The 25,237-nt window shown below is 47.4% G+C and overlaps 1 protein-coding gene across 1 annotated transcript in view; it reads left to right on the forward strand.

Moving 5' to 3' along the window:
- NPHP4 (nephrocystin 4) overlaps positions 1 to 25,237 on the forward strand; it is a 125,034-nt gene that overhangs the window by 32,656 nt on the left and 67,141 nt on the right. The window contains exons 7-9 of the mRNA XM_008048580.1: positions 5,794 to 5,975; positions 6,738 to 6,864; positions 23,071 to 23,253. Coding sequence (XP_008046771.1) covers positions 5,794 to 5,975; positions 6,738 to 6,864; positions 23,071 to 23,253 — 492 coding nt within the window. The remainder of the gene's footprint in view (positions 1 to 5,793; positions 5,976 to 6,737; positions 6,865 to 23,070; positions 23,254 to 25,237) is intronic.

A 25,237-nucleotide genomic window follows, 5' to 3' on the forward strand; every position in this document is an offset into this window, starting at 1 on the left:
GCAGGTCAGAGCAGAGAAGAGTAGGACAGGGGAGGGCAGGGCAGGACAGGGGCAGGGGAGGGCAGAGCATGGGCAGGGGTGAGGGCAGGGCAGGGGTGGGGCAGGAGCAGGGCAGAGGGGGCAAGACAGAGTAGGGCAGAGTAGAGCAGGACAGGACAGGGGCAAGCTGTCAGCACCTGTGCCACTGGGGATGGCCCGCTGTGTGACCACTGGTGATGTGTTACTGTCTTTTCCTCATTGTTGGTGCTGAAGAGGGACACTCTTATTTCTGTCCCTTATTGGTTCTTAGAGCGGATCTTTAGAGGGCCTACTTCTGGAAGCATCCCTTATGACCCCCCCCAAGCCTCCAGCTATTGTTTTAACTTGTTTAACTTGCATGGTGATGAAGGTGCCATTAGCTTGGGACATTAATTAACATTAATTTTGATTGTGAGATGGTTTTCATTTAAAAGTAAACTGAAGCCGGGCTCAGTGGCTCAGTCTGTAATCCCGTGCCTTTGGGAGACTGAGGTGAGTGAATTGCCTGAGCCCGCGGGTTCGAGACCTGCTTGGGCAGCGGGACCTCATCTCTTCAATAAATCAAAAAATCAGCCAAGCATGGTAGCGCATGCCTGTAATTCCGGCTACTCGGAAGGCTGAGGCGGAAGGATCGCTGGAGCCCAGCAGGTCGAGGCTGCAGTGGCCGGGAGTGGCCACTGCACTCCAGTCTGGGCGACAGAGTGAGACTCCAACTCAAAAATAAATAAATAAATAAAAAATAAAAGTAAACTGAGTTACCAGATGAGCCTAGGAAAATGCATACAAGACTCCACATCTCCAGAGAACACACAGAGGATGTTTGGCTCATTGGAGGCCGTGAGAGAAGCCTCTGTCAGCCCACCCATCTTGGCGGCTCCTGGGCAGGCGCTCTGGCTGGCTCACACTTCAGCTGTGCTTACCTGTGTGAACACCACATCCCTGTTCCTCTCTGTTGCTTTTTGAAATGAAAATTTATCCAGGTGCCCTGGCAGGGCATCTGGGAGAGCTGCCTGTCCATCCGGCGGCGACTTTTAAGTCTGTTTGTCTGTGGCTCCAGGAAGGATGAGCCCAGGCTCACAGCACACACAAGATACCGAGGTTTCCTCTCTGGCGTATCCCATCTGTGACCTGGCTGGTGAATTATAAAACACTGCATCTCAGGGACTATGGCTAGTGTTCTTGTCACCTCTCACTGAGGATGCTCTTGGATGCTCTGTGCAGTAGCATGTCTCTTGGAAAAACCTCTGCATGTCCTGGATATTTCTTGTTGTTTTTGCAGGCAATAATATTTCCTTGGTCTGGGAAAATTGGGCCTGGTGACCTGTCACCAGTGCTGTGAGAGCATGGTCTGTCTGTCCCTGGCTCTTTTGTTCCCAGCAGAGTTGGGAGCAGGAATGTGACAGTCCTGCTGACTGCTTCTGTCATGTAGCCTGAGCACTCGGCCCTTTGCCTTCGCCTTTGCTGGTGGTCACTAGAGGGAGCCGCCTCCAGTGGAGAGAGAAAGGGTCAACCCTGGCCTTCTGAAAGGACGGGCCCCCCAGAGCCTGTTGTGGACAAACCGATCCTTGTCCCCACTCCTAGGACAAGAGAGAGTCTTCACTTCTGACTTTAGAAACAAAAAAAAAAAAAGAAACTTTATTGGCAGAGGGCTGAGAATGGTTGTGGGTGACATCTTGCTGTGACTCCATGTCCGCCTGGCTCCCCACTCTTTGCTCATGAGTCACACCTGCAGATGCAGAACAGAGCCCTGTGACATGACAGACTGAAAAGGGAGTACCTGGTACCGAGCACCTGCAGGGCTCTCCCTGGCTGACCGTTTCCCCTGGTTGACCATTCCCCCCGATTGACCCTTCTCCCTGGCTGACCCTTCCCCCCAGTTGACCCTTCTCCCTGACTGACCCTTTCCCCCTGCCCATTCTCCAGTCTTTTATGCTAATCTCATTTTTGCTTGCCATCTGGTTGTACCCGTTTAGATGCATTTCTAAACAGTTGTCGACTTGCCTGATTTTGACTTTTATGTAAATGAAATCATACTTCCCCTTTTCTGTTTTGTTTCTTTTGTTATACACTATGCTCCTGTAAGATGCGTTCTTGTGTGCTGTTTGCTCATTTGTTTGCTGTGTGATGTTCTACTGTGTGCATGAACATGGTTTCATTATCCCTTCTGTGCTAATGGACTTCTGGGCTGTTTTTGGTGTGGGGCTGTTACGACCTTGCTGTGAACATTCGTGCATATGTATCGTGGCTCTTAGTAGAGTCAAACAGGAAGTAAAAGGGCCTTTTTTGAAAAACTCTGTGTGTCGCAGTTAGCTTGCTGCCTGGGATGACCTTGGCGGGGATGGCTAGGCTGTATGTTGTCCCTCATTCTCCAGCCGCCAATTGGGGCTTTTCTCATAGAGGTGGAGGATTAAGAGAGGAATTGGAAAGAGGCACTTTCAAGCCTCTGTTTGGATTAAATTTGCTACTGTCCTGTTGGCCAAACCAAATCACTGGCCAGCTCCAGAGTCAAGGAGGTAAGGGACTTGTTACAGGGCAGAGGATGTGGCTTCAGAGAGACATTACCTGGAATCACAAGTGAGTCATCTCCCATGAGGGTTTTGGTAGAATTTCCAGGATTTTGCCAACTCAGCAGTAGCTCCTGGGTGGAGGCAGCACCAGGTGTGGAGCCTGCCCACCCCTCCTTGGAGCTTCATGGCTACACCTCTTGTCCTGGCACCCAGGTCTTGAAGGCTGTTGCGTCATTAGCCACCTTCTGCAACTGGTGGCTGTGGCTGATTTTTTTGGCTGCTTTTGTTATTTTTGCTCATGAGATTTTGGAGAAAGGACAATCTCTAATGAGGTGTCAGCCTGCTGTGTTTACTTGGAAGTCCCAGAGAAAATCTTTGTTTTGACTCAATAGTCAAAGAGGTCTTTCAGACACAAATTCAGACATTTTTCTTCTGTGTTTACAACCTGCTGGCTTCTCCTTGCCCTTGGACTATAACCAGGTTCCTGGCCCCTGAGTCTTTGCTGGCTTCCTGACCTCCTTGTGTGCTGTTCCCTGGGCCTGCTCGGCGGTCATGAACTTATATGCGTCTTGCCTTGGTGGTCTTGGATTCGCGCGTGTCCCTGCCACGGCCCTTGACCACATGCCTCACTTTCCTGGATGTTCTTCCTGCACATCTTTGCGTGCTCCCCCCAGGTTTCAGATCTGGATGGGGCTCCCTGACCGTCGTCGGGGTCATGTGGGGTGTTACCTGTTCTCTCTAGCCTCTAGCTGTCTCCTGCTGTGTTCCTCCCAGGTGGCTGACCCTCTCTGGGAGCACCTGGCCTTCTTCCCTGTTCACCGTTATCTTGGTGAATGCTGTGCCAAGATAGGAGCTTTGCTTTGTTCATGACATGTGATGTGTATGAGGGGGTTTGGCATACAGTAGGGCTGTGATATTTCGTTGCTTTGAGGATGACTGATTCAATTCATTGGTACCCTTCTGCTAGTCTTTGAAATTAGCAAGTTATTCATTACACACACATACACTATATATATATATACACACACACACACACACACACACACACATACATATATATATGAGGAGGGATTTCCCAAAAACCCAAAATTATCTTTGAGAGGGTGAATGCCTTGTAGTATACCTGGAATTTGTTCTTCCAGATCAAACACTCAGCCAAAATTTTTATTTGGAAGTTTTGAGAAAGTTGTATCACGATTTGTGGAAGAGATGTCCTAGCGTGACAAACAGGTGCTTGGTTCTTCCACCATGACAGCTCACCTGCCCATTCCACGCTGAGCGTTCAGCCGTCTTTGACCAAAAGCGGCATGACCCTCCTGTCCTACCTTCCTTGTTCGCCCTGTCTTGTCCCGCAAGAAATCCCCAGAGGGGAACGTTCTGCTGATGTGGGAGAGGGGAAGCAAAAAACGGCAGATGCGCTAAAAGCATCAGAACTGGTGAGTTCAAAACCTGTTTTGAGCAGTGGAAAAAAAGTCTCGATAGGCATATTGCATCAGACAGAGAGTACTTGGAAGGTGGCTGCAGTTTAAATATGTGAGAATAAATACATCTCTTTTTTTTTTTTTTGAGTTGGAGTCTCACTTTGAGTTACAGTGGCACACTCACGTCCATCCTGGGCTCAGGCAGTCCTTCCACCTCAGCCTTCCAAGTAGCCGGAACTACAGGCACACACTACCACGCCTGCTAATTTTTTGATTTGTATTGTAGAGATGAGGTCTCACCGAATTACCCAGGCTGTTCTCGAACCCGTGGGCTCAGGCAGTCCCCTCACCTTGGCCTCCCAAAGTGCTAAGATTACAGGCTTGAGCAACTGTGCCCGGCCAATACATAATTTTTTATAAATAAATTCAGGGTTTTTTGCATCTCTCCTTGTGTGTGTGTGTGTGTGTGTATGAATGAATGAACTGGACCTTGGCTTTCTGTCCATTCTTGAAAGTGCAGTTCCGCGTGATATGGTCTTAAGTGAAATACAGGCACAAAGCAGAGAATAGGATTGAAATGACAACATTCATTTTCTAGGGGTTGTTCCTGCTCTTATTTTTTAGAGTAGGTTCTGTGAGGGTAGAGATGTTTTAAGAGTTTCATTGTTGCCGGGCTCAGTGGCTCAGCCTGTAATCCTGCGCCTTGGAAGGCTGAAGTGAGTGGATTGCCTGAGCCCGCAGGTTCAAGACCCGCTTGGAGAACTTGGTGAGACCTCATCTCTACAATAAATCAAAAAATTAGCCAGGTGTGGTAGTGCGCACCTGTAGTTCCAGCTACTTGGAAGACTGAGGTGGAAGGATCGCTGGAGCCCAGCAGGTTGAGGCTGCGGTGGCCGGTAGTGGCCACTGTACTCCAGTCTGGGCGACGGAGTGAGACTCCAACTCAAAAAACAAAAAACAAAAACAAAAACAAACAAACAAAAACAGAGTTCCATTGTTGAATTGTGTACATTCCCATAAAATCACTTTATTATGTAATCTTACTATCTTTGTATTTTTGCTCCTATCCAACTGGCAGATACTCAGTTGTCTCCATAGTTTTATTTTCATTATCCAGAGTAATAGGCTGAACTTAGGTTTGTTCAGTTTCATCAATGGACAGTGAAGAAAACTGGAACATTCCAGGGTGACTTTGCAAAGATCATATAATTTAATAAACACTAATAGCCAGGAGGAAAGCCCTTGTTCATCTGTTAGAGCTCCTGGACATTCTTTGTTAAGATGAAACACTTTAATATCCAGTGATCACTTTGGGGCAGAGTCCATGTTTATTGGTTTGTGACTTATTGCCTAAGCATGCTCCCCCTTCGCCTGAGTCTTGGGTCTCTGGGATGGTGTACTCTGCCCCTGGCACATCTCCATCTTCGTCTCTGTTGCCTCGGGGGAAGTGGACTCCCAGACCTTGGAGGCCTGAGACTCATTGAAGGAGCTGAGGTTTGTGGTTCTGAGTTTGCTGCATCTTGAGAGTTGTCAATACAAGCTTGGGAAGCTTGAGCGAGAGCTTGATTTTGAGGCATCTGAGGGGTGGGTTGCACTGAGAGGATTGCGCCATAGGAAATGCTGGAACACAGACTGTGCCCTGAGGCCAGTGGCTAAGACCAGAGGCTGTGCCCCTAGGCCAGTGGCTAAGCCCGGATCATGTGTCTGTCATTTGCTTGGACTCATTTTGACTATACATCATTGGATCTGGATTGTCTGTGATTTCTGTTATGGTTCCCCCTGGGACTTGTGGTGAGCTCTGTCTTCCTGTCTGTGCTGGCCTCATTCTCTGTCTGTGCTTCTTGCAGGGGTGCGGCCTGCTGGATGGTGGGACGCTGGAGGTTCTAGAGCGGCGCCTGCATGTGGGCGTGCACAACGGGCTGGGCTTTGTGCAGAGGCCACAGGTGGTTGTACTGGTGCCTGAGATGGATGTGACCTTGACACGCTCTGCCAGCTTCAGCAAGAAAGTGGGCTCCTCCTCCAAGACCAGGTACTTTCTTTGGGGTCCCCACAGCTGGGTGGGCATGTTTGAGGAATCACAATGAAATGAGGTTGTTTGTGCACGTGAGCTGTGGACACACCCATGTGGGAGTCCTTCCTTGTCAATGTTCTCAACTTTTGTGAAGTTGTACCCATTAGGACCAAACCTCCTGTTTTTGTGCGGTGGCAGTTTTGAAATTAGCATTATGGATACTTCCAGCTGTGGCCACCGAGGGTCTGTGAGATCCTTCATGCTGTCTTTCAGACGTGCCCTGCCACTGGTTTCCCATGTGATGGAGAACCAGAGGGCAACAAGTGCTGTCACTCACTTTCATCCAGTGCTTCCCAAATCAGGTGTCACTGACATGACCGCGGGGTGTCATGCCTCTTCTCTCTCTCATGATGCCAGATAGTGGACAGCTGTCCCCTACAGCAGCCCAGTCTTGGAGAAGGCACCTTTTTCTTCTCTGTGGTGTGTCCTGGGGAGACTTGGCTGTATTATCCCATCCTCCTGCAGACAAGCTCTGGCCATTTGGAAGAGACATTGATTGTGATACTTAAAAAGAAGCATTGGCTTAGGGAACTACACTGGGACCAAACTGCAGGGAAGAGCTTGAAGCATTGCACAGGTGGATTCATCACAGTTGCAGTGCCCTGGTGTCCCTGGGTCCCTGGGGTATCCCCTTTGCTGTCGCTGAGATGGTGGAGGTGGGTTTGGGGCAGGTTGGAAACCAGTGCTCTAATGTGCCCCTGACTTGTGCTTCTGACTCAGTTCTGGAAACCAAGCTCTGGTGTTGAGAAGCCGCCTCCGCCTCCCTGAGATGGTCCCTCACCCCGCGTTTGCAGTCATCTTCCAGCTGGAGTACGTGTTGAACAGCCCTGCAGGAGTGGACGGCAATGTAAGAGGCATCGCTTTGTGTTAGGTTTCCTTTGGACATGGGCTCCATGTGTTGGGGATAGGCATGGTTGGCATGATTGTGTTTTCCATGACAGCAGTGTAGTTATCAGCAATATGGACAAGTATGGACTAGGATTCTAGAAAACACTCCCTCCTGGTTATCACCTTGCTGCAGTCATTTCCTAGTTCCTTGGTATAGAAGCATTCTCGGTTTCTCCCATGGTGCTCTCACCACTTGCCTCTGACACCAGATGTGTGGGACTTCCCTCACATCAAGCTGCTGGTCGACTCTGCAGTAAACACCAGCTGGTATCCTCCAGTGCAGGTCCACCACTACCTACCTGGAGACAGTGTCAGGTCCCACAGGTTGGGGGCTCAGTCCACAGGCAGCCCCCACTCCTTGTCTAATTGCAGGCTCCAGGTTGTTTTACCTGTGCTTCTGACTGGTTGGCTATAAATTGGATTCCCACAACCCCCTACTTGGGTTCAACTAACTTGCTGGAGTGGCTCACAGAACTCTGGGAAATGCTTTATTTATGTTTACCAGTTTATGTTAAAGGATATTACACAGATGAAGAGATGGGTAGGACAAGGAATGTGGGTGGGTGCAGAGCTTCTGTGCCCTTTCTAGGGTCATTGTCCTCCAGGAGCGTCCATGTGCTTGACCATCTGGAAGCTCTCTGAGTTCCATCCTTTGGGTTTATATGGAAACTTCATTACATAGGCAAGGTTGATTAAATCAGCTGTTGGTGACCACTTTCAGCTCCTTTCCTCTTCCTGGAGGTTGGGAGGTGGACTGGAAGCCCCAGCTCTCTAATCCTGTCTTGCTCCTTCTGGTGACTAGCCCCATCCAGAACTCATGAATACCCCAAAAGACATCCCTTTGGAGATTCCAAGGATTCTGGGAGTTGTATGCCAGGAAAGGGGATGAAGACCAAATGTATATTTCACAATTATCACAAGTATATTCTGCTGGCTGGTAGTAATGAATAGGTCAATAAGTTTCATGTATCATAATAGCATTAATTCATAATTATTGATTGGAGGCCATTTTAATGTATTTTTTAATGTGGCATTAAATGTAGTAAAGCTTAAATTTGCACAAGTGATAAATGGCTTCTTATAGAGAATGATATATGTACCTATGTCGTAACTAAGAGTAAAAATTTATAGGTTCAGTTGGAAGAAATAAAATACATCATCATTTACACTGATATAGACTTTTTGGAATGCCCTAATTGCACTATTCTTGAGGTTCGGTTTTCTGTGTGAAAAAGCCAAGTCGTAGTCCTCCTTGTCCATGGGGGCTGTGTTCCAAGACCCCTGATAGATGCCTGGAACCTCAGTAGTGCTGAATCCATGGACAAGGAGGACTGCGATTTGGCCTTTTCACACAGAAAACTGAACCTCAAGAATAGCGCAATTTGGGCAACCTAAAGAGTCTGCATCAGTGTAAATGATGGTGCATTTTATTTCTTCCAACCGAATCTATAAATTTATAAATTAAATTAAATTAAGCACAGTAAGAGATTAACAGCAACAATTAACAATAAAATAGAACAGTTATAGCAATATACTGTAATAAAGCGAATGTAGTTTCTCTTAACCGCGGTGGGTGGGTAGTGTCTACAGTGTGGACACGCTGGACAAAGGGAGGGTTCACATCCTGTGCGGGACAGTGCCAGGTTTAAATGGCGTGCAATTTAAAGCTTATGAATTGCTTTCTGGAATTTTCCACTTAATATTTTCAGACTGGGGTTGACTGAGGGTAACTGAAATTGCAGAAAGCAAAACTGCAGATAAGAGGGGACTGCTGTATCTTCTTAACAAGTACTTTAAAAAATATGAAAAGGCCAACAAGATATCTTTGTAGTGCCCTGGCCTACGTCGTGACTGAGCAGTTTTTTCAGGAGTAGCCTATGAAGGAACGTGAGGTGCTGAGGACAGTCTTGGGGTATGCCACAGGAAGGAGCGGGGTGTGGGGCACCCCTGCCACCTGGTTCTAGACTCTGGCAGCAGTGGCTGAGCTCTCAGTGTCCATGCCTCACATCTGTGTGATGCCAAGTCTTCATTGGGCGCAGAAATCTAGGGGCACCATCTCAGCCATGGGAACAAAACTTTCTTCCTATTTTTGGCTTTTCTTTCCTGTGACCAGAAATCTCAGTTAAAATGCAGCTGTCTGCGGATCCCTTGAGAGGGGCATCCTAGGTGGGGTGCAGCTCATGGACAGGGATGGAGCTTCTGAGCTGGAGAGTGCCTGAGGGAGAAGTGGCCCCAGGGGGCCCGGGAAGCAGCATTGCCTGATGTGTGACGCCCAGGTGTGACTGACCAGTGTTGGGGGCTGTGGGGTTGTGGGGAGAGCAGGGAGGAGCAACAAGACCGGTGCCTTCGTGGGACTCCCCGCTGCCCTGGACGCCTCACGCACAGCTGCGCAGTGTCTTCTGGAGAATGCTGATTGCAGTTTACTTATACTTATAAAGTCTGTGTGCTGAGACCAAGATGCTCATGTGATACTTGATGAGTTTAACCCTTATTGAAGTGTCCGCCCAGGGGAGGCGGTTCCAAGGCTGTGCCCTTCACGGAGCTTCTGGAAGGCAGCTGTGCAGTTGCTCATTGGTTCCCTCTGATATGGCGATTAATCGTAACACAGAATGTTGGATTCCATTTTCCTATCATCACGGGTACTTTCTTTGGTGTAATCCAGAAATGTCTTCCCATACCAGTCACTTGCTGTGTGGAACGCTGAAAATGGGTGAAGCATCCGTGGGCAAAACTGGAATTGCCTGTCCCAACAGGAATGGTTGAGACGTTGGAGGAGAAAATCATAGTGCAGGGCCACCATCAGTGTGACGGGCAGGGACAAGCCCAGCGTGTGCCTCCATAGGCCTAGGGCGGCCCCAGGAGGGACACTCGTGCCTCAGCTGCCTTTGCCCCTTGGCGTCCTGTGTGTTTGCTTGCTGGAGATGGTTTCCTAGCCTTGCCTGCGACGCCAGGATCTTCTCCCACAGTGGCCTTGCCGCGTTCGTCACATGCTGTGTTTCTTTATTCCTAACGCCGGAAGAACCAGAATGCATGTACGGCATGTCCATCTGCTGGAGCGAGGTCTTTGAAGCTGTCAGGCTGCAGGCTGCTCGTTCCTCTCCCCTTGGTGAGGCTTCATGTGGTAGGAGTTTGGCGTGTAAACAAAAGCAGCTGGAGAGGGAGATAGACCTGTCACTTCCGTGATGACTGCTTTGTGGATAGTGGGCCGCGCCTGTGGCCTCTCCTATAGCCCATTCTGAATCATCTTGAAACAACTTCCAGGCATAATTCTCTTTCACCTGTAAACATTTTGGCACCTGCATTTCTTTTTTAAAAACGTTTTATTATGGGAAATTTCGAACATAACAGTAGAGAGAAGCACGTGATGAACGCCGTGTGCCCCGCCAGGACGAGATTTTTCAACCTTGGCCATCCTGACTCCGCTCCTCCTCTCCTGCTCTCATCCCCCAGGTTATCTGAGAGCAGTCCTAGACATCATTTCATTTCATCTGTAAATAGTTGACTGCGCATCTCCTAAAGAGAGGGGCTTCACAGTGCCACTGCGAGTACCGTTGTCACACCTACAAATTGATGTGAATTTCTCAGTATCGTTAAATATGCAGTCAGACTGGGTATGCATTTGTTAAGTATTTTGCTTAGTCAGAAATGGACAAACCCAACAGTGTCCTTTCTCTGGAAGCTGTTTTCTGACTGAAGTCTTTCTGCATGACCTGGGTAGCCCGTGTGTTTGCTTGCTGGAGATAGTTTCCTAGGGTTGCCTGTGATGCCAGGATCTCCTCCCATGATGGCCTTGCAATGTTCATCACATGCTGTGTTTTTTTATTCCTAATGTTGGAAGAACCAAAATGCACCAGGATTCTGGCGATGGCTTTACTCAGCCTTATGCCTCAGAGCAGAAGCAAAAAGCCATGGTCTCCTGAGGGCCTCTGCAAAGTACTTTGTCCTGAGATGGTATACATAGACTGCAGAGGCTGTCCTGGTGGGATGAGAAGGCTGCACAAACATGTATCCAGTTCACACCGATCTCCTGAGTCCAGGGAAGTTTTTTGGCCCTGGGTATTTTGTAGACGTTAAAAACAAACCAGTCCTTAAAAACAAAAAAAAGTTTTGAGAAGACACACCCGCTGTTTTTAATGTTTTGCCTTTTTGCATTTTTTAGTTAGCTGAAGTGACTAAAACCTTTTCATTGTAGTTTGAGTTTAGGTTGACTATAAAGAGCTAAAGTTCCTCCCGGCCAGACTACTGCTTTTCCAGGATTTTGGGGGCAGAGCAACCTGGTTAGATCGTCATGGGCTGCCTCTTGCTAATGCTGTACGTGTGCAAGTGTGAACTCCACAGATACTTGCTGACTGAGCGAATGACAACCCCCTCGAGCACAAGAGTGAAGTGCAGTGAGGGCACAGTTGCAGAAGTGACCAGACCTAGTGTCTTCGCTGCACTTTTATCAGAATGAGTGTACACCCTCTGGGACCTCCAGGGGAACACAGTTCTTTTTTTGCAGGTCACATGATAAGACAACTCCCTCTCCAAATCTCTAAGAGGTAGAGATTAACTGGTTTCATTTTTAATTTATGCATTAACTAGTATTCTTTGAACAAAACAAGTTTGTTTAACAGAAATTTCAGTGTTCATTGCTTTCAAGGTAGTGGCTGAAGTGCTGGGATACTGTGGTGTCACGTGTTTATTTATTTTAATTTTTTGTTTGTTTGTTTTTAGATAGAGGGTCTCACTCTGTCACCCAGGCTGGAGGACAGTGGTGAGATCAGAGCTCACTGCAGCCTCAAACTCCCAGACTTAAGCCTTCCCCTCGCTTCAGCCTCCTGAGTAGGTAGGACTACAGATGTGCACCATCACATCTGGCGAATTTTTTATTTTTTGTAGAGATGGGGGGCTCACTGTGTTGCCCAGGCTGATCTTGAACTCCTAGCCTCAAGTGATCCTCCTGCCTTGGCTTCCCCAGATGCTCGGATGACAGGCGTGAGCCACTGCCCCTCAGTCCTGCATGTTTTGAATGTACTGTACTTACAGCATAAACATCAGGACTTGCGTTTATTCTGAAAAGTATGGGTGTTAAATTTTCTAAAACTCGGAAAAGCAGAGGTCTTGAGAGTTTTCTTGATCTTTCAAGGTATTCCTGACTCCACCCCCAGCACATAGCTGTGTCCCGTCGAGTCCCCACGTACCAGGCCTCACGCAGCATGTGGCCGTGCCTCCACCTACTGCAGCCTCAAGCTACCAGATAGGCGGGATCAGCATCTGGCCTGTCTGTGCAGGGCAACGTGAACGCTTTACACTGAGAGCGCTGGAGGAAGGAATCTTGGGCTGAATCTTCTATTTTTTCCTGAATCTTGAACTTCTCTCGTGGTTTTGAGAAAGGTATTGGCTCTCTATAGAAAATGTTTTTGATTTGTCTTAATTGTTTTCCTTTATTGAGGTGACATTCACATAGCATGAAGCTGTGTTGATGTGCGCAGTTTAGTGGTATTCTGATGGGTGTTTTGAAGTAAAATTTTCTTTTCTCTGTCACTGTTTTGGTTTGGCTCAGTCCTGCCAGGTGCCCTTCTTCTCCTTGTTCACTGGCTCTGTGCCCAGGCTGCTCCTTGTACTCCTGCTGAAATGGGTGTGTTTTTTTTTAAAGGAGAACAGGGACATGGCTTCCATTCCAGGCTCAGACGAAGTCTCAGGAGGTAACAGCCCTTATCCCCCTTGCTGTAGTTCTTTTGCTCTGTTGACTTGACAAATCTTTGCTTAAACATGGAGTTGGTGTTCCTCTCCTTATTCTTTGAGAGAGAAGATTTGTAGCTAGTGACTTCCACTGGTAAAGGTGCTTCTGGAGTGGGTCCCCCTATTCAAGAGTTAGTTAGGTTTTCACTTTTGGAACTGGCTGAAAGTTCCTTGCCTTTGGGTGATCTCAATACCTCATCCTGTTCCTGGCCAATTTGGCCATTGCTCAGGAGGTGCGTATACAACTCGTGAGACACTTTTTCATGTGTCTGTTGGCTGCCTATATATCTTCTTTTGAGAAGTATCTATTCATGTCTTTTGCCCACTTTTTAATGAGGCTGCTTGTTTTTTTCCTTTTGGCATGTTTAAGTTCCTTGTAGATTCTAGATGTTAGGCCTTTGTCAGATATCTGGTTGGCAAATATTTTTTTCCCATTCCGTGGGCTGTCTTCCTGCTCTCTTGATGGTTTCTTTTGCTTTGTGGAAGCTCATCAGTTTGATGAGGTCCTACTTGTCTATTTTATTTCTTATGGTAAACACATTTTAAAGGGGATTTTCCTTATTTGGGGCTTTCCTGATGTTTCCTTGTGATTGGAAACTAGATTGTACCCTCCTGACTGGAACACCATGAGAGTGAGGCTGTGTCCTTCCAGGGGCTCAGCGTCCACATGTGCAGACGTCCATCCCTGGCAGCACTGGTCTTGGTGATTTTGTATGATGCCTCCACTGTAGGTTGATCTGTAGGAGACGTAGGCCACGCATGTGTCTGCTTCTCCTCGGAGCGTCTGCAGAGAGCTGGCATCCTTGATGACTCTCGCAGAAGGGGTGTCCCAGCTGCAGCATGCCTGGCGCCTGCTGGTGGGCATAGCATTCTGTATCAGCGGGGCCTCCTCCTCCCACTGAGGGGCTGATGATGGACTTGACCACTGGGTGTGTATGGACTCGGGGCTTCCTGCTTTTAAAATGACTGTTCCTCATTATTTGGTGCTCAGATTGTCCCAGATTTGATAAAGTCCCTTCAGGCTGGCCCTTGTGTCCTTGTGACATCTGCTATCAAGTTTTGTTTTTTGAGCATTTTCTTTCCAGCATTGCAAGCTGCTCCAGGCTCATCTTGTATCTTCTCTGGTCCAGTCCTGGAATCAGTCATTTCTGTGAGAAACTGTGGTTTCCCATGCCCTGCCTTTTTAAAATCAGCTCTTTACTTTAGTGTAGTTTGAGACTGACAGAAGCATCATGGTGGTGGCACAGAGCTCCATCCATCCCGTGCCCAGTTTTCCTGTTAACATCATTATTGTCGCACATCTGTTGTGACTCCTGGGCCACTGCTGATGGATTATGACTAACTGAAGTTTGCACTTCAGTGGGATCATCTTTCCTGTGCCCGTTCTTTGTTCTGAGATCCCATCCAGGATGCCGCGTGGCATTCAGTTGTCGTGTCTCCTTGGTCTCCTCTTGGCTGTGACGGGTTCTTAGACTTCCCTTGTTTCTGATGAGCCCTGGTTCTTTTTACAGGGGAAAGTGTCAGAAATCAATATCTGGGTGCTAGATAGTCCTTTGTTTCTAAGCCCTTTAAGGGGACAAAGCTAGGGCATTTACATATGCACACAAAAGTACGTTTATGTATGCACACCCACATCAGTAGGTATGTATGTGTAAATGCCTATCCATATGTGTGCTTAAACACATAATGCATCCCTGTGCATATACATAGCTTAGAGATGGAATCTTTCTGGTCCCTTCAACCTTGGTCCATCCCCACAGGCTCTCCCCTATCCTTGCCCCTTCCTCCTCCTGCAGAGGCCTCCTTGGCCCCCAGCGTCTTCAGCCCCTTGCCTGGCTACTCAGTCCTGAGAGACATCCGGTCATCTCAGAGTTGCCCTGTCTGTATCACCATGAAGCACGTGCCTGCCAAGAAGTGTCCAGGACTTGCTGACAGCCTTTCTCTGCTCCGAGGCTGGAGGGACATGCAGTGTTCTCCCAAGTCTCTCAGATTTGTACCCCCTTTCGTGTGGTGATGCATTTCAACTGCAATTGGCTCTTTCTGTTTCTGTTTTAGTTATTTTCTCCTCCTCATCCTTATTAATTTAATTTTTCAAATATGTAGAATGCTAATACGCTTAAACATTTTTTTAAGTCAAAATTCTACAAAAAGTTAATCTCAGGGAAGTGTCTCCATCTTCCTCTGTGTCCCTTCAGCCCCACTGTGTCCACCTTTTGGTGGTAACTAATTTTCTTCCTGGTCCCCCTTTCCTGGGCTGCATTTCAGGAGTATCACAGGTACGTGTGCCTTTTCACCATTGCCTTTCGGGGCGTGTCTGTTTACCCTTTAGCAGTGACCTTGACAGTCACACCGTGAGGCCTGGCGAGCTGCCTTGCTCCTCTGTACAGCTTTTGGTGCTCCACCATGTAGCTCCTTGGTGTACCATGGCTTACTCAGCCAGTCCCTGTGTTTGGTGTTTGGGTCGTTTCCAGTATTTGCAATGATGGAGGATGCTGAGAGGAACAATCTTGGGCCTGTGCACTGGTGCACTGTGGGAGCCGTGTCTTCAGAGGAGTCCTAGGAGTGGGCTTATGGATAGAAGGGTCCATGCAGAAGTTGTTTTGTTGGCTACTGGAAGATTTCCCTCTAGAGGGCTCATGTCCTATTCTGTTCCTACTGGCAATGTATTAGCTCGGGTGTCTGCTCCTCACAGGCTCACCATGGGTAGGTGTCATCACAATTTTGAATTCTGCTAATCCTGATGGGTGAGAAATGGAATCACAGTGTAGTTTTCACTTTCATGTCTCTGTTTATGCGTAGTTGAACATGTTTTCATGGGTTTGTGAGTTGTCTATTTGCTTCTTGTCCCATTTTTCTACAAAATTTTTGCATTTTTCATCAAGTGTTAAAAGTTCTTTGTATGTTAGGATATTTGCTCTTTATCTGTGACATACAGTGCAGATATTTTCTCGAAGTTTTGTCACTTGTCTTTTTATTTTCTTCCTTTTTTTGTAAACATTAAGACTTGTAACATTAAGACTTGTAAACATTAAGACTTTTTTTTGAATCGGAGTCTCATTCTGTCACCCAGGCTGGAGTGCAGCGTCATACTTATGGCCACCCCGGGCAATAACCTGCTGGGCTCTGGTGAGCCTTTCACCTCAGCCTTCCAAGTAGCCGAAACTATAGGCACACGCTACCACGCCTAGTTAATATTTGATTTATTGTAGAGATGAGGTCTCACTGAGTTGCCCAGGTTGGTGTGGAACCCTGTGGGCTCAGGCAGTCCCCTCATCCTGACCTTCCTAAGTGCTGGGATTACAGGCTTGAGCCACCACGCCAAGACTTTTTTAAATGTAGTCAGACTTATTGGTCTTTTATTGCATCTGGATTTTGAGTCATAGGCAAAAGCCTTTTATTATTCCCTGGTTATAAAGGAATTCACCCATGTTTTCCCCTGGTACAGGAAGTCCCCAGCATATGAACGAGTTCCATTCTGAGAATGCATTTGTAAATCCAATCTGTTTTAAGTCTTAACAAAGTTAACCTAGGTACCCAACTAACACAATTGGCTATATAGTACTGTATGTATTTAACAGGCTATACTGACACCTGGTGGAGAGAAATAATACATTAAAAAATGCAGTGTGTATTGTTGAAGTTTGTAAGTTGAAGGTTTTGTGTAAGGGACTTATGGTACTTGTAGTTTCCTTTTTTATGTTTAGTTCTCTTGTCTGTGGTGTGAAGGATGGATCTGATTCTTTCTTCAGTGGCTGTCAAGTATCCCACTGCCACTCATTCTAAAACCTTTGCCACAGTGATGTAAGATGCAGTCTTCACCATATACTTTGTCTCGGTAGACAGCACATCTTTTTCTGGTTTTACTCTATTTCATGGGCCACTCTATCTATTTGTGTGCCAGGGCCATACTGTTTTAATTTTGGAGGCTCTGTTGTGTGTTTTAGCATTTGGTAAGGCAGGTTCAGCCTCATAGCTCTCTCTTTTTCTTGCTTTTCTAGCTATTCTTGCATGTTTACTTTCAAGATGAATTTTAGTATCAAGAGATGTAGCTACATAAAAATGCTGATTGGCATTTTTGACTTGGGATTGCAGTAAATTTATAATTGAACTTAGAAAAAATTTACATCTTGAGGATGTTGAAATGTCCTAACCAAAAACAGGGAATGTCTGTCCATTTGTTCAAGTCTATTTTTGTGTCTTCAAGAGTGATTTTCAAAACAGTTTTAAAATGTAGATTTTTAACAGTTCTTATTGAACTCATTCATAGGTGTTTAATTTTTTGTGTTGTTGTATAAACTTTCTTTTTTATGAGTTGGAGTCTCATTCCTTTGCCCAGGCTGGAGTTCAGTGGCATGCTCATGGCCACTCCAGCGTCAACCTGCTGGGCTCAGATGATCCTTCTGCCTCAGCCTTCCAAGAAGCCAGAACTAAAGGTGTGTGCTACCATGCCTGGCTACTTTTTTAATTCGTTGTAGAGGTGAGGTTGTCCGGCTGTTCTTGAACCTGTGGGCTCGGGCAGTCCCCTCACCTTGGTCTCCCAACGCGCGGGGATTACAAGCTTGAGCCACTGAGCCGAGCTGCTGCTCTTGCAAATGGGATTTTTCCTTCCCAGTGCTGGCACGTCTAAGATCAAGACGTTGGCATCTGGGAGGGCCATCTTGCTGCATCGTTCCATGGGGGAGGGGCAAAGAGAGGATGAGCGAGAGAGACGGGGGGCAAACTCAGCCTTTCATGAGGAAGCCACTCCTGTGATAATGCCCTCTGTCCGCTGATGTGGGCAGACCCTTCCCGTCCTGATCTCCTCTCATCAGGCTCCAGCTCCTAACACTGTTGCGCTGGAGATCAAGTTTTCAACCCATGCCTTTTGGGAGGTGGTCAAACTAGCACTCCCGGTGGTAACACTGGTTTTTGAAGAGCAGAGGTTCCAGTTGAGTTCAGCTGCCTGCTTGTGCTGTCTGATGCCTTTGAGTCCTTTCTAGGAATTCTGCCCATCCCAGGCGGGAGGCTCTTCCCCCCATCCCTGCAGGCATTCCCTCTCTTGCCCGCTTTATTCTCTGTTGGCCTCTTCTCTCCCGTTGTGTCTGAGGGCTGCGGTGGGGGCATGGCCATGGACAGCTTTGGGTTAACTTCCTTCCCAGCCTGTGGCCCTTCATGAAAGAGGGCTGCTCCCAAGGTCCCTGGGTGCCAGCTCATAGAAGGACCATCTCGCCAAAGGCCTGGGGCTGCCTCACATGAGTCCCTTTCCCAGAGTAGTCACCGGCACTGGAGATGGAGGCCCTGCTGCCCTGCTGTGTGTGCCCTGAGCCGGACCCCGTGCAGGAATGGATACTGGGCCCTAAGCCTGAGCCTAGCGGTCACTGGTTTTGTGAGACCCAGTCACGGGAGGGAATCAGAGCCAGGGTGGGCCAGGTTTTCCAAAGGAAGCAGAAGCAGAGGCCCTATGGTGCCCACTCACCAGCTGCTGGGCCCTAGACTTGGCTCCCGAAGGCCTGAAGCTGCACCCCTGCCCCTGCCACAGGTCAGAGCTCCATATCATGACATTTTTGCTGTGGCATCTCTCAGTCGTTGTCAAATTGACACTTGTTTTGCAAAGAGGGCCAAAGTTTTATGAGCCTGTTAGCCAGTGTGAAATTATACTAGGTTGTACACCTTTCTTTAAAACCATACCTAGTGGTTTCTTTCATTATTCGTGATGTTTAAAAATAATAACCCAGTAGAATAAAATGAAAACATTGCCTGTCAGATGATAACTGCTTTTCAATCTCACTGCACAGACTGTGTCATAGAGGAGCAGACCAGATACCCTCATAGCATGTTGTTAGGCTTCCTTTCCCCACGAAAGTGAAGGAATTTGGCTGCAACAGCTGTGGAGTGGCTGCATGTCTCACTGGGTGAGAGGTCTGGTGAGTCATGGATCGAATTCATAGAACGAGTAGCTTCAGGCTGATGGCATCTAGTTCGTGAAAGCTTCCCCACTGACAGTTGGCAGGGCTTTGCCAGTGTAGCTTCTGGCCCCTGGTGCTTCCTGCTCCTCAGCAGGGAAGAGCGGTGATGATGCCTGCCATGGCTGCCTGCTGCCCTCCTAATGCTTCACCTTGGGGGGCTTCATCTCTCAGGACTCAGGGGCCAAGTTCGCCTCAAGGACCAAGATCCCAGTGTCCTTCAAGGAGAATGTCAGAAAACAAGGCTTCTGAGGAGAACCTGGCCCTTGTGTGCTGTCTGAGCTCTGATTTCCAGGAGGTGTTTGCACTCCAGTGTGGTTAGCCTGTCACACAGGTGGGGATGCCTGACTGCGCCCCCTGAGGCTGTTCCTCAGCTTATGCCGCCCAGGCTAGGACTCAGGCCACCCACCATGGGTGGTCGGGAGCTCTGTTGTCATCTCACAGGGCCCTTCTAGAGGTTATGAGACTAAACCTATAGTGGACAGTGCCTGCGAGGGCATCAGTCCCGTCCTCCGCTGGTTCCCATACCACGTGAGTGAAACACGCATGTTCCTAACCAGGCCTGAGCCACTGTCTCCACCATGAGTTTATGCCTTCCTGCCTCCTTCTTCTGTGTTACAGTTACCTAAATTTCTCTCTCTTTTTTTACAGGTGCTCCTTCTTTCCTCTGGTTTGTCTGATATTGGGCACATCCAGCTAAGTTTTGATACAATAGTTTTATATCTGTGTTCAGCCAAGTGCCCAAATGTGCTCATCTCTGTTGAGGCTTCGTACCCCCGGGCCCAGCTCTGTCTCTGGCAATGGCCTCAGAATCTTCCTCCACCACCCAGACAGGTGTCACTGTCCCCTCTGGCTGTGCGTTCTCACACCCTGGGACTGAAGGTCCTAGCAGAACAGTGCCCAGGGTCAGTGGTGTGGTGACCTGGGCAGGAGTGAAAAGGTCTTGCTGAAAACCTGAAGAAAAGAAAACTTATGGAATACTGTGACATTTTAGCCTTTCTCTGAGTGAGTGCAAGTTCGTCTGAGGACAGAGCCTCAGTGGATGGTCTGAGTTTCCTGGGCTGCTGTGACAAAGGATCACAAATTTGGTGGCTTAAAACAGCAGAAATGTAGTCTTTCACAGTTCTACAGGACACAGATCCAAAATCAGTCCCACTGGATCAAAGTCCAGGTGTCAGTTTACAGGGACTGGGCTGGGGATATATCTTTCTGTAGGACACCATTCAGCCTACCAGGGACTCTGGGGTTTATAGCATCTTCAAAGGTCAAGTGTCTGTTTTCTGTTTGTGGCTTTGCCTGGTGAGTGTTGGTGTGGCACCACAACTTGGGTGTATTACTTTGTTTTCTGTGTTGTTTGCTGTTATAGTTAGAAGTCTAAATGGGAACAAATCAGTGTATTTTGATCTTGCTTTTCCTTTTCAGTTTGTATGAATTGAAACTCAAGTAGGGCAGGAAAAGAAATTATAAAGTAGCTGATTTAACCTCAGCCACTGGAATTCACTAATAATAGGAGCCTGTTAAGTTCAAGGCGGTTATCCTTGTTCTGCCTTTGTGCTTAGTACACTTGACCTTCTCCTCTGAGCCAGTCAGTTTTAGAGAGGTTGTCATCTGTAGGTCTCTCTGCGCGCTGGTCGTGAGAGAATGAGGCAAATACATGGCAATTGGATTGCCACCAGGACCTAAGTGTTCCTCAGAAAGAGGGACCGATACCTCACTAGCTATCCTTCTTTTGCTTAGAACTGTTAAAGACAGAAGTGAGTAGAAAATGGATGGCTGTGTGTCTGACAGATACTTCACACAGAAGAGATTTATATTGCTTGAGAACCAAAAAACCAAAAAGAACTATGAAGCTGGAAAATTAGATATTGAAGTTACCTAATTTGAAAAATTAAATTAAACCAGGAGTTGCATATATAGCATGAAAAGTTGAATACATATTTTATTTTTGATTTTTTAATAATAAAGTTCTATATTTTGCAGGTAATAACTTTAAAAAAGTTGTCTAGATATTGTTGAGTCCTTATAGTTTTTTTAGTGATTAGTTTTCCTAATGCATTTATAGTAATTTTACTTTAAAAAAAGCAATAGATTTCTAATAATATTTTCCTTGATACACTGTAGTTGCTCGTACCATTTTGTAACCTGTCATTCAGCTGGCTGGACAGGGAAGGGGCCAACATTGTTTTTGTATTTGACAAATGTTGGGAGTGTGGCCTAGAGTCTTATGCTTCCATTTCTAACGTTTCTGATTCTTTGCGGCTAATTCCAGGATGTGGGAGTTTTCTCACTGAATTGCTAGGGACCACCCCTGTGATGGGGTGTGAATGTGGCAGTATCCTGACCCTGATCTAGAATTCAAGGGAGGTAAAGGGCTCTGCTGAAGTGGGTGGTTCGAGGTCCAGTTACGATGGTAAGAGAGATGAATTCAAAGCTAGATGCCTGTGCTACATTTTCTCCTGTATGGGTATAAAGGATCTAACAGTACAGGATGTCACCTGGCAAGAACAGTCTGGGAGTGACTGGCTTGGATGAAACTAGTACTCTTTTCTATGTTCAGATCCCACTCGTGCAGGAACTTGGCTGTGGTTTGGCCTAGTAGGCCAAGGGGCTGTCTGTGACAGAATTCCAGCCAGAGGCCTTGTGTGTGGAATCTGCCGGGACCAGAGTGCAGTCTTATCTGGGCAGTGGCAGTGGTGCGCTGCTCCACACTGGCATGTTCAGCCAAATAAGCGAGGTCCGTCGGAACCCTGGCTACCACCACTGGAATCTTGCCATCCTCCTTGTCTCCCGATGCAGCTCGAGTCAGTGGTTCTCCTGGAGGTTCCTTTCCTTGAGGATGATGCTCTCGATCCATCCCAGACAGGGCACGGGCTTCCATTCCTGGCCAAGAATGTGGTGTCCACTCCAGGAAGCAGCCTCCTGTGACCTTGGCTACAGGGTTCATGCACTTGGGTAGCAGCTCAGAGGGATGCCCTTGGCTCCTTAGTCGACCTCGGGAGTCCTAAGCCTGCCTGGTGATGGTGATGGGTCACCTCATTCTTCTGCCTTCCTCGCCCCTGAAGGGTGCAGCCATCCCTTAACCATGAGGAAAGCGTTTAGACATCTGTTCAGTACCAGCTCCCTTGCGATTGTTTCTCCTCGCTTGGGGCCAAGGCTGAGAGTCCTGGGAGGAAACAGGCTGGCCGGGCACCTTACCCTGGGCTGTCCAGTCCGTCCCGTCCAGTCTGTGCCCCACACGACTCACTGTAGTCAACGCGGCTGTGCTCTTGGGAGTGGAAAGAGCTCTTTCCTGGGCTTCTGGTCTTACCTGGTGTCGCCTGTATCCCGAGCCCATCCGACTGAGGATCAGCCCTCCTGGTGATATAAGTAGGCTCCATCCACCACGACAGCCTGCAGGATCTGCAGTGGGGGCCTTGTTCAGAGCTGCTTATGCCGAAGTCCTCTTCTACATGGTGGGAAACCAGGTCTCCTTGCCCAGGCTGGGTGGGACTTCAGTACCTTTATTCTTACTTCTTTTTAAATAAATGGATGAAAGTGGTAATTTTAGCTCCCTCTGCTGAGTCCATCTCTGAAGTGACTTTGTTTAAATGTGGTTGCCAACCCAAGGGTTTTCTTTTTTTATTTTTTGAGTAGAAGTCTCACTCTGTCACCCAGACTGAAATGCAATGGCATGCTTATGGCCACCGCAGCCTCGACCTGCTGATCCTTTCACCTCAGCCTTCCAAGTAGCTGGAACTACAGGCACACACCACCATGCCTATCTAATTTTTCTTGATGAGATGAGGTCTCACCAAGTTGCCCAGGCTGGGCTCAGGCAATCCTCTCACTTCTGCCTCCCAAAGTGCTGGGATTGTAGGCATGAACTATCGCACCCGACCCCAAGGATTTTCTCAGTGCCCTCATTCCCTCCATTTGGCCAGCCTCGGAGAAGGAAAAAGAAGGAACATGCCTAAAATTAGACCTGATGCATTTCCCAATTTCACATGAAGTTACATATAAGAAACACACTGTTTTAAGCTGAAACTTTGTGAAGTTTTGAGAAAAAAATGTGTGCTAATAACTCTACATTGATACATGTGCATTCTTAATTATTTTATAAAGCTCCTTGTAACTAATTCAGAGTGTCATTCTGACATTTTCGTAATGGACTTGAGTTGGTTGTTGGCAAGGTACTGAGTTTTTTACCAACCTGCTGAAAGATCCTTATGGGAATAGGGGAGTCATAACAACAGTGCTGGCCTTTATGGGATAGTCCATTGCTGTCTTGGGACAGCAGAGGTGGCTCATATGGATAGATGGGGTTCGGGGTAGTCTGGTGGGGCCTCAGAATGGGAGGCTGCTCTGTCTGCACTGGGGTTGCCATATCTCCTTCCTGCCTCAGTTCCTTCTTTTGTAGAATGGAACTGACGATCCCAGCCCCTTGCCACACTGAGTTGACTTCCCCTTGCCAGGTGACTTTTGTGATAACTCCTACACAATGTACTTTGTTTTAATTCTAGGCAGCTTCAGTCCCATCTCTGTCCAAGCTGGCGTGTATGCACATGCTCCGCTGGGCTGTTTGGAACCCCTTGCCGGAAGCCGGTTCCGGGAGGGTGACCCTGCCTCTGCAGGGTGGCATCCAGCCCAACCCTGCACACTGTCTGGTCTACAAGGTGCCCTCAGCCAGCATGAGCTCCAAAGAGGTAAATTGTGAGAAACATCTTAAGTATGATTCTTCTCCAGTGAGCTTCTAGCAAGTTCATTCATTTTCAAAGCCAGAAGTTGACAAATATGTTTGTAGATGTTTCCTGAACAGAATGCGTTTATGTCTTGGATATGCCCTTTAAAAGATGAGTGTAGTCTCTGAGTCATAGTCAGATGTAAGCCTGGCAAGGTTGGTTTTATTGTGCATCTTATCCCGGCTCACATGCTGATCTCCTGGGCTGACGTGGTGGTCCTGTGACTGATTTGCGCACACTTTGCAATGAGAGCCGCTTCTGTGTGCAAACTTGGGTGCATTGGAAGATGGGCCTCCTGTGACCTTTGCCAGTGAATTTTATAATGGGATGGGTGCCATGGTGGGAGCCGGGTGATCTGGCTTCCAGCCTGCTCATTGCTGTGACTTGTCACTAACTCCTGCTGAACCTCAGCTGTGTGTAGAGAGTTAGGACCACAGCAAAGAGTCTCAGGTTTTTAAAAGAACCTTTCTGAAGTGAAACATCCTCTGAACCCCAATTTAGAAAGCAAGTAAAAGTAGGTCGGGGTGGGTGGAAGTGTGTGTGTGAAGGATCTCGTCTCCTGCCCTTCTGACCCCATTGGTGGCCCATTGGGGTGGAGGGTTGTGAGTAGTGACCCAGGGCACCACTGACATGGTGGGAAGCCCCCACTCCGGCTGATGCTGGAGTCCACCCCGACAGGCCACGACGTGGCAGGGTTTCTGTTTGGTTCTTCTACTCACATACCTAAAATATGTCTGTTTCAGCAGCAAAATAGGAGCCTTTTAGTGTACAATTGTCTCATTTTTCTAAGGTAAAAGGACTGTTTGTGTTATTTCAGTGTGTCACCTCTGTGCTGACTCTAGCGACAAATATTATGTTGAGTGTTGTTATTTATGATTTGGATAATGCTTGGGGAGTCGAGTCAGGGAACAGCTGATTGTGCAGCTTTTCTTATGATGAGGGATGGCTCTCATTACAGGACCATATTTTGCTGCATTCCCACATGGTCTAGTTTGAGCCCTTATTATGAAATTGCCGTTAGAAATCCTGCAGCCCATTTCCATTTTCTTCTCGCCTCTCCCTTTCCTCTCTCTCCCCTCACCTCTTCCCTCCTCACTGCCATTTGGAAAGGTATACAAGTAATTATTTATTCTATTTACCTTTAAACTTACCATGTCATGACATTGCCTTCACTCTTCAAGTATGAAAGGTATATTCAGGCATGAGTGTTTTGAAGGTTTAACTGTCTTAAGGGCATAGATGTATTCAATACCGCCGTTTTCCACAGGACCACCACTTATAAATCAGGGTTTTTCAGTCTCAACACTATTGACATTTTGGTCAGATAATTCTTGGTGTGGGGCTGTCTTGCGCACTAGAGGATGTTTAGTGGTATCTCTGGCCTCTGTTCACTAGATGCCAGTAGCATACCCCAGCTGTGTCAGCTCAAAATGCCCACAGACATTCACTGCCAGATGTTTCTTGGGGGACAAAATTGTTCACAGTTGAGGACTGCTACTCCATACTGATATAATTAACTAAAACCGTGAACTAATGCTGGTCGCAAATTCGACTTGCTCCCCTGCACTATGGAAGCACTCCTGTTTCTGTGTTTCCTGCGTAGTAGTGCAGCACCTGTCAGGTCATGCCAGCTGGACATCTAGATGTGCCTCCTCTCTGCCCCTGCCCCAGCTATGTCATTATCTCATTCAGTCATTCATTCATCCAGCCAGTAAAAATTATACTCTAAGAAAAAATCCCTGGTGCCGTAATTGACAGTGAGTAGGAGTGGCAGATGTTAATCAAAGTAAAATAAAAATATAAAAATTCCATAATTTTTGGCTAAGTAGCTTTTAGGATTTATGTTGTTATGATCATTTCACTGTTACTTACTGTGAAATGAAGAAGTATGTCATGATTGTGTTTCAACTCCTGTCTTTTTGCTTAGAGAAAATAATTGTCTCTTTAA

This window comes from Carlito syrichta, unplaced genomic scaffold (genome assembly GCF_000164805.1).
Source record: "Carlito syrichta isolate Samal-C Ts95f unplaced genomic scaffold, Tarsius_syrichta-2.0.1 Scaffold126411, whole genome shotgun sequence".
Lineage (NCBI taxonomy): Eukaryota > Metazoa > Chordata > Mammalia > Primates > Tarsiidae > Carlito > Carlito syrichta.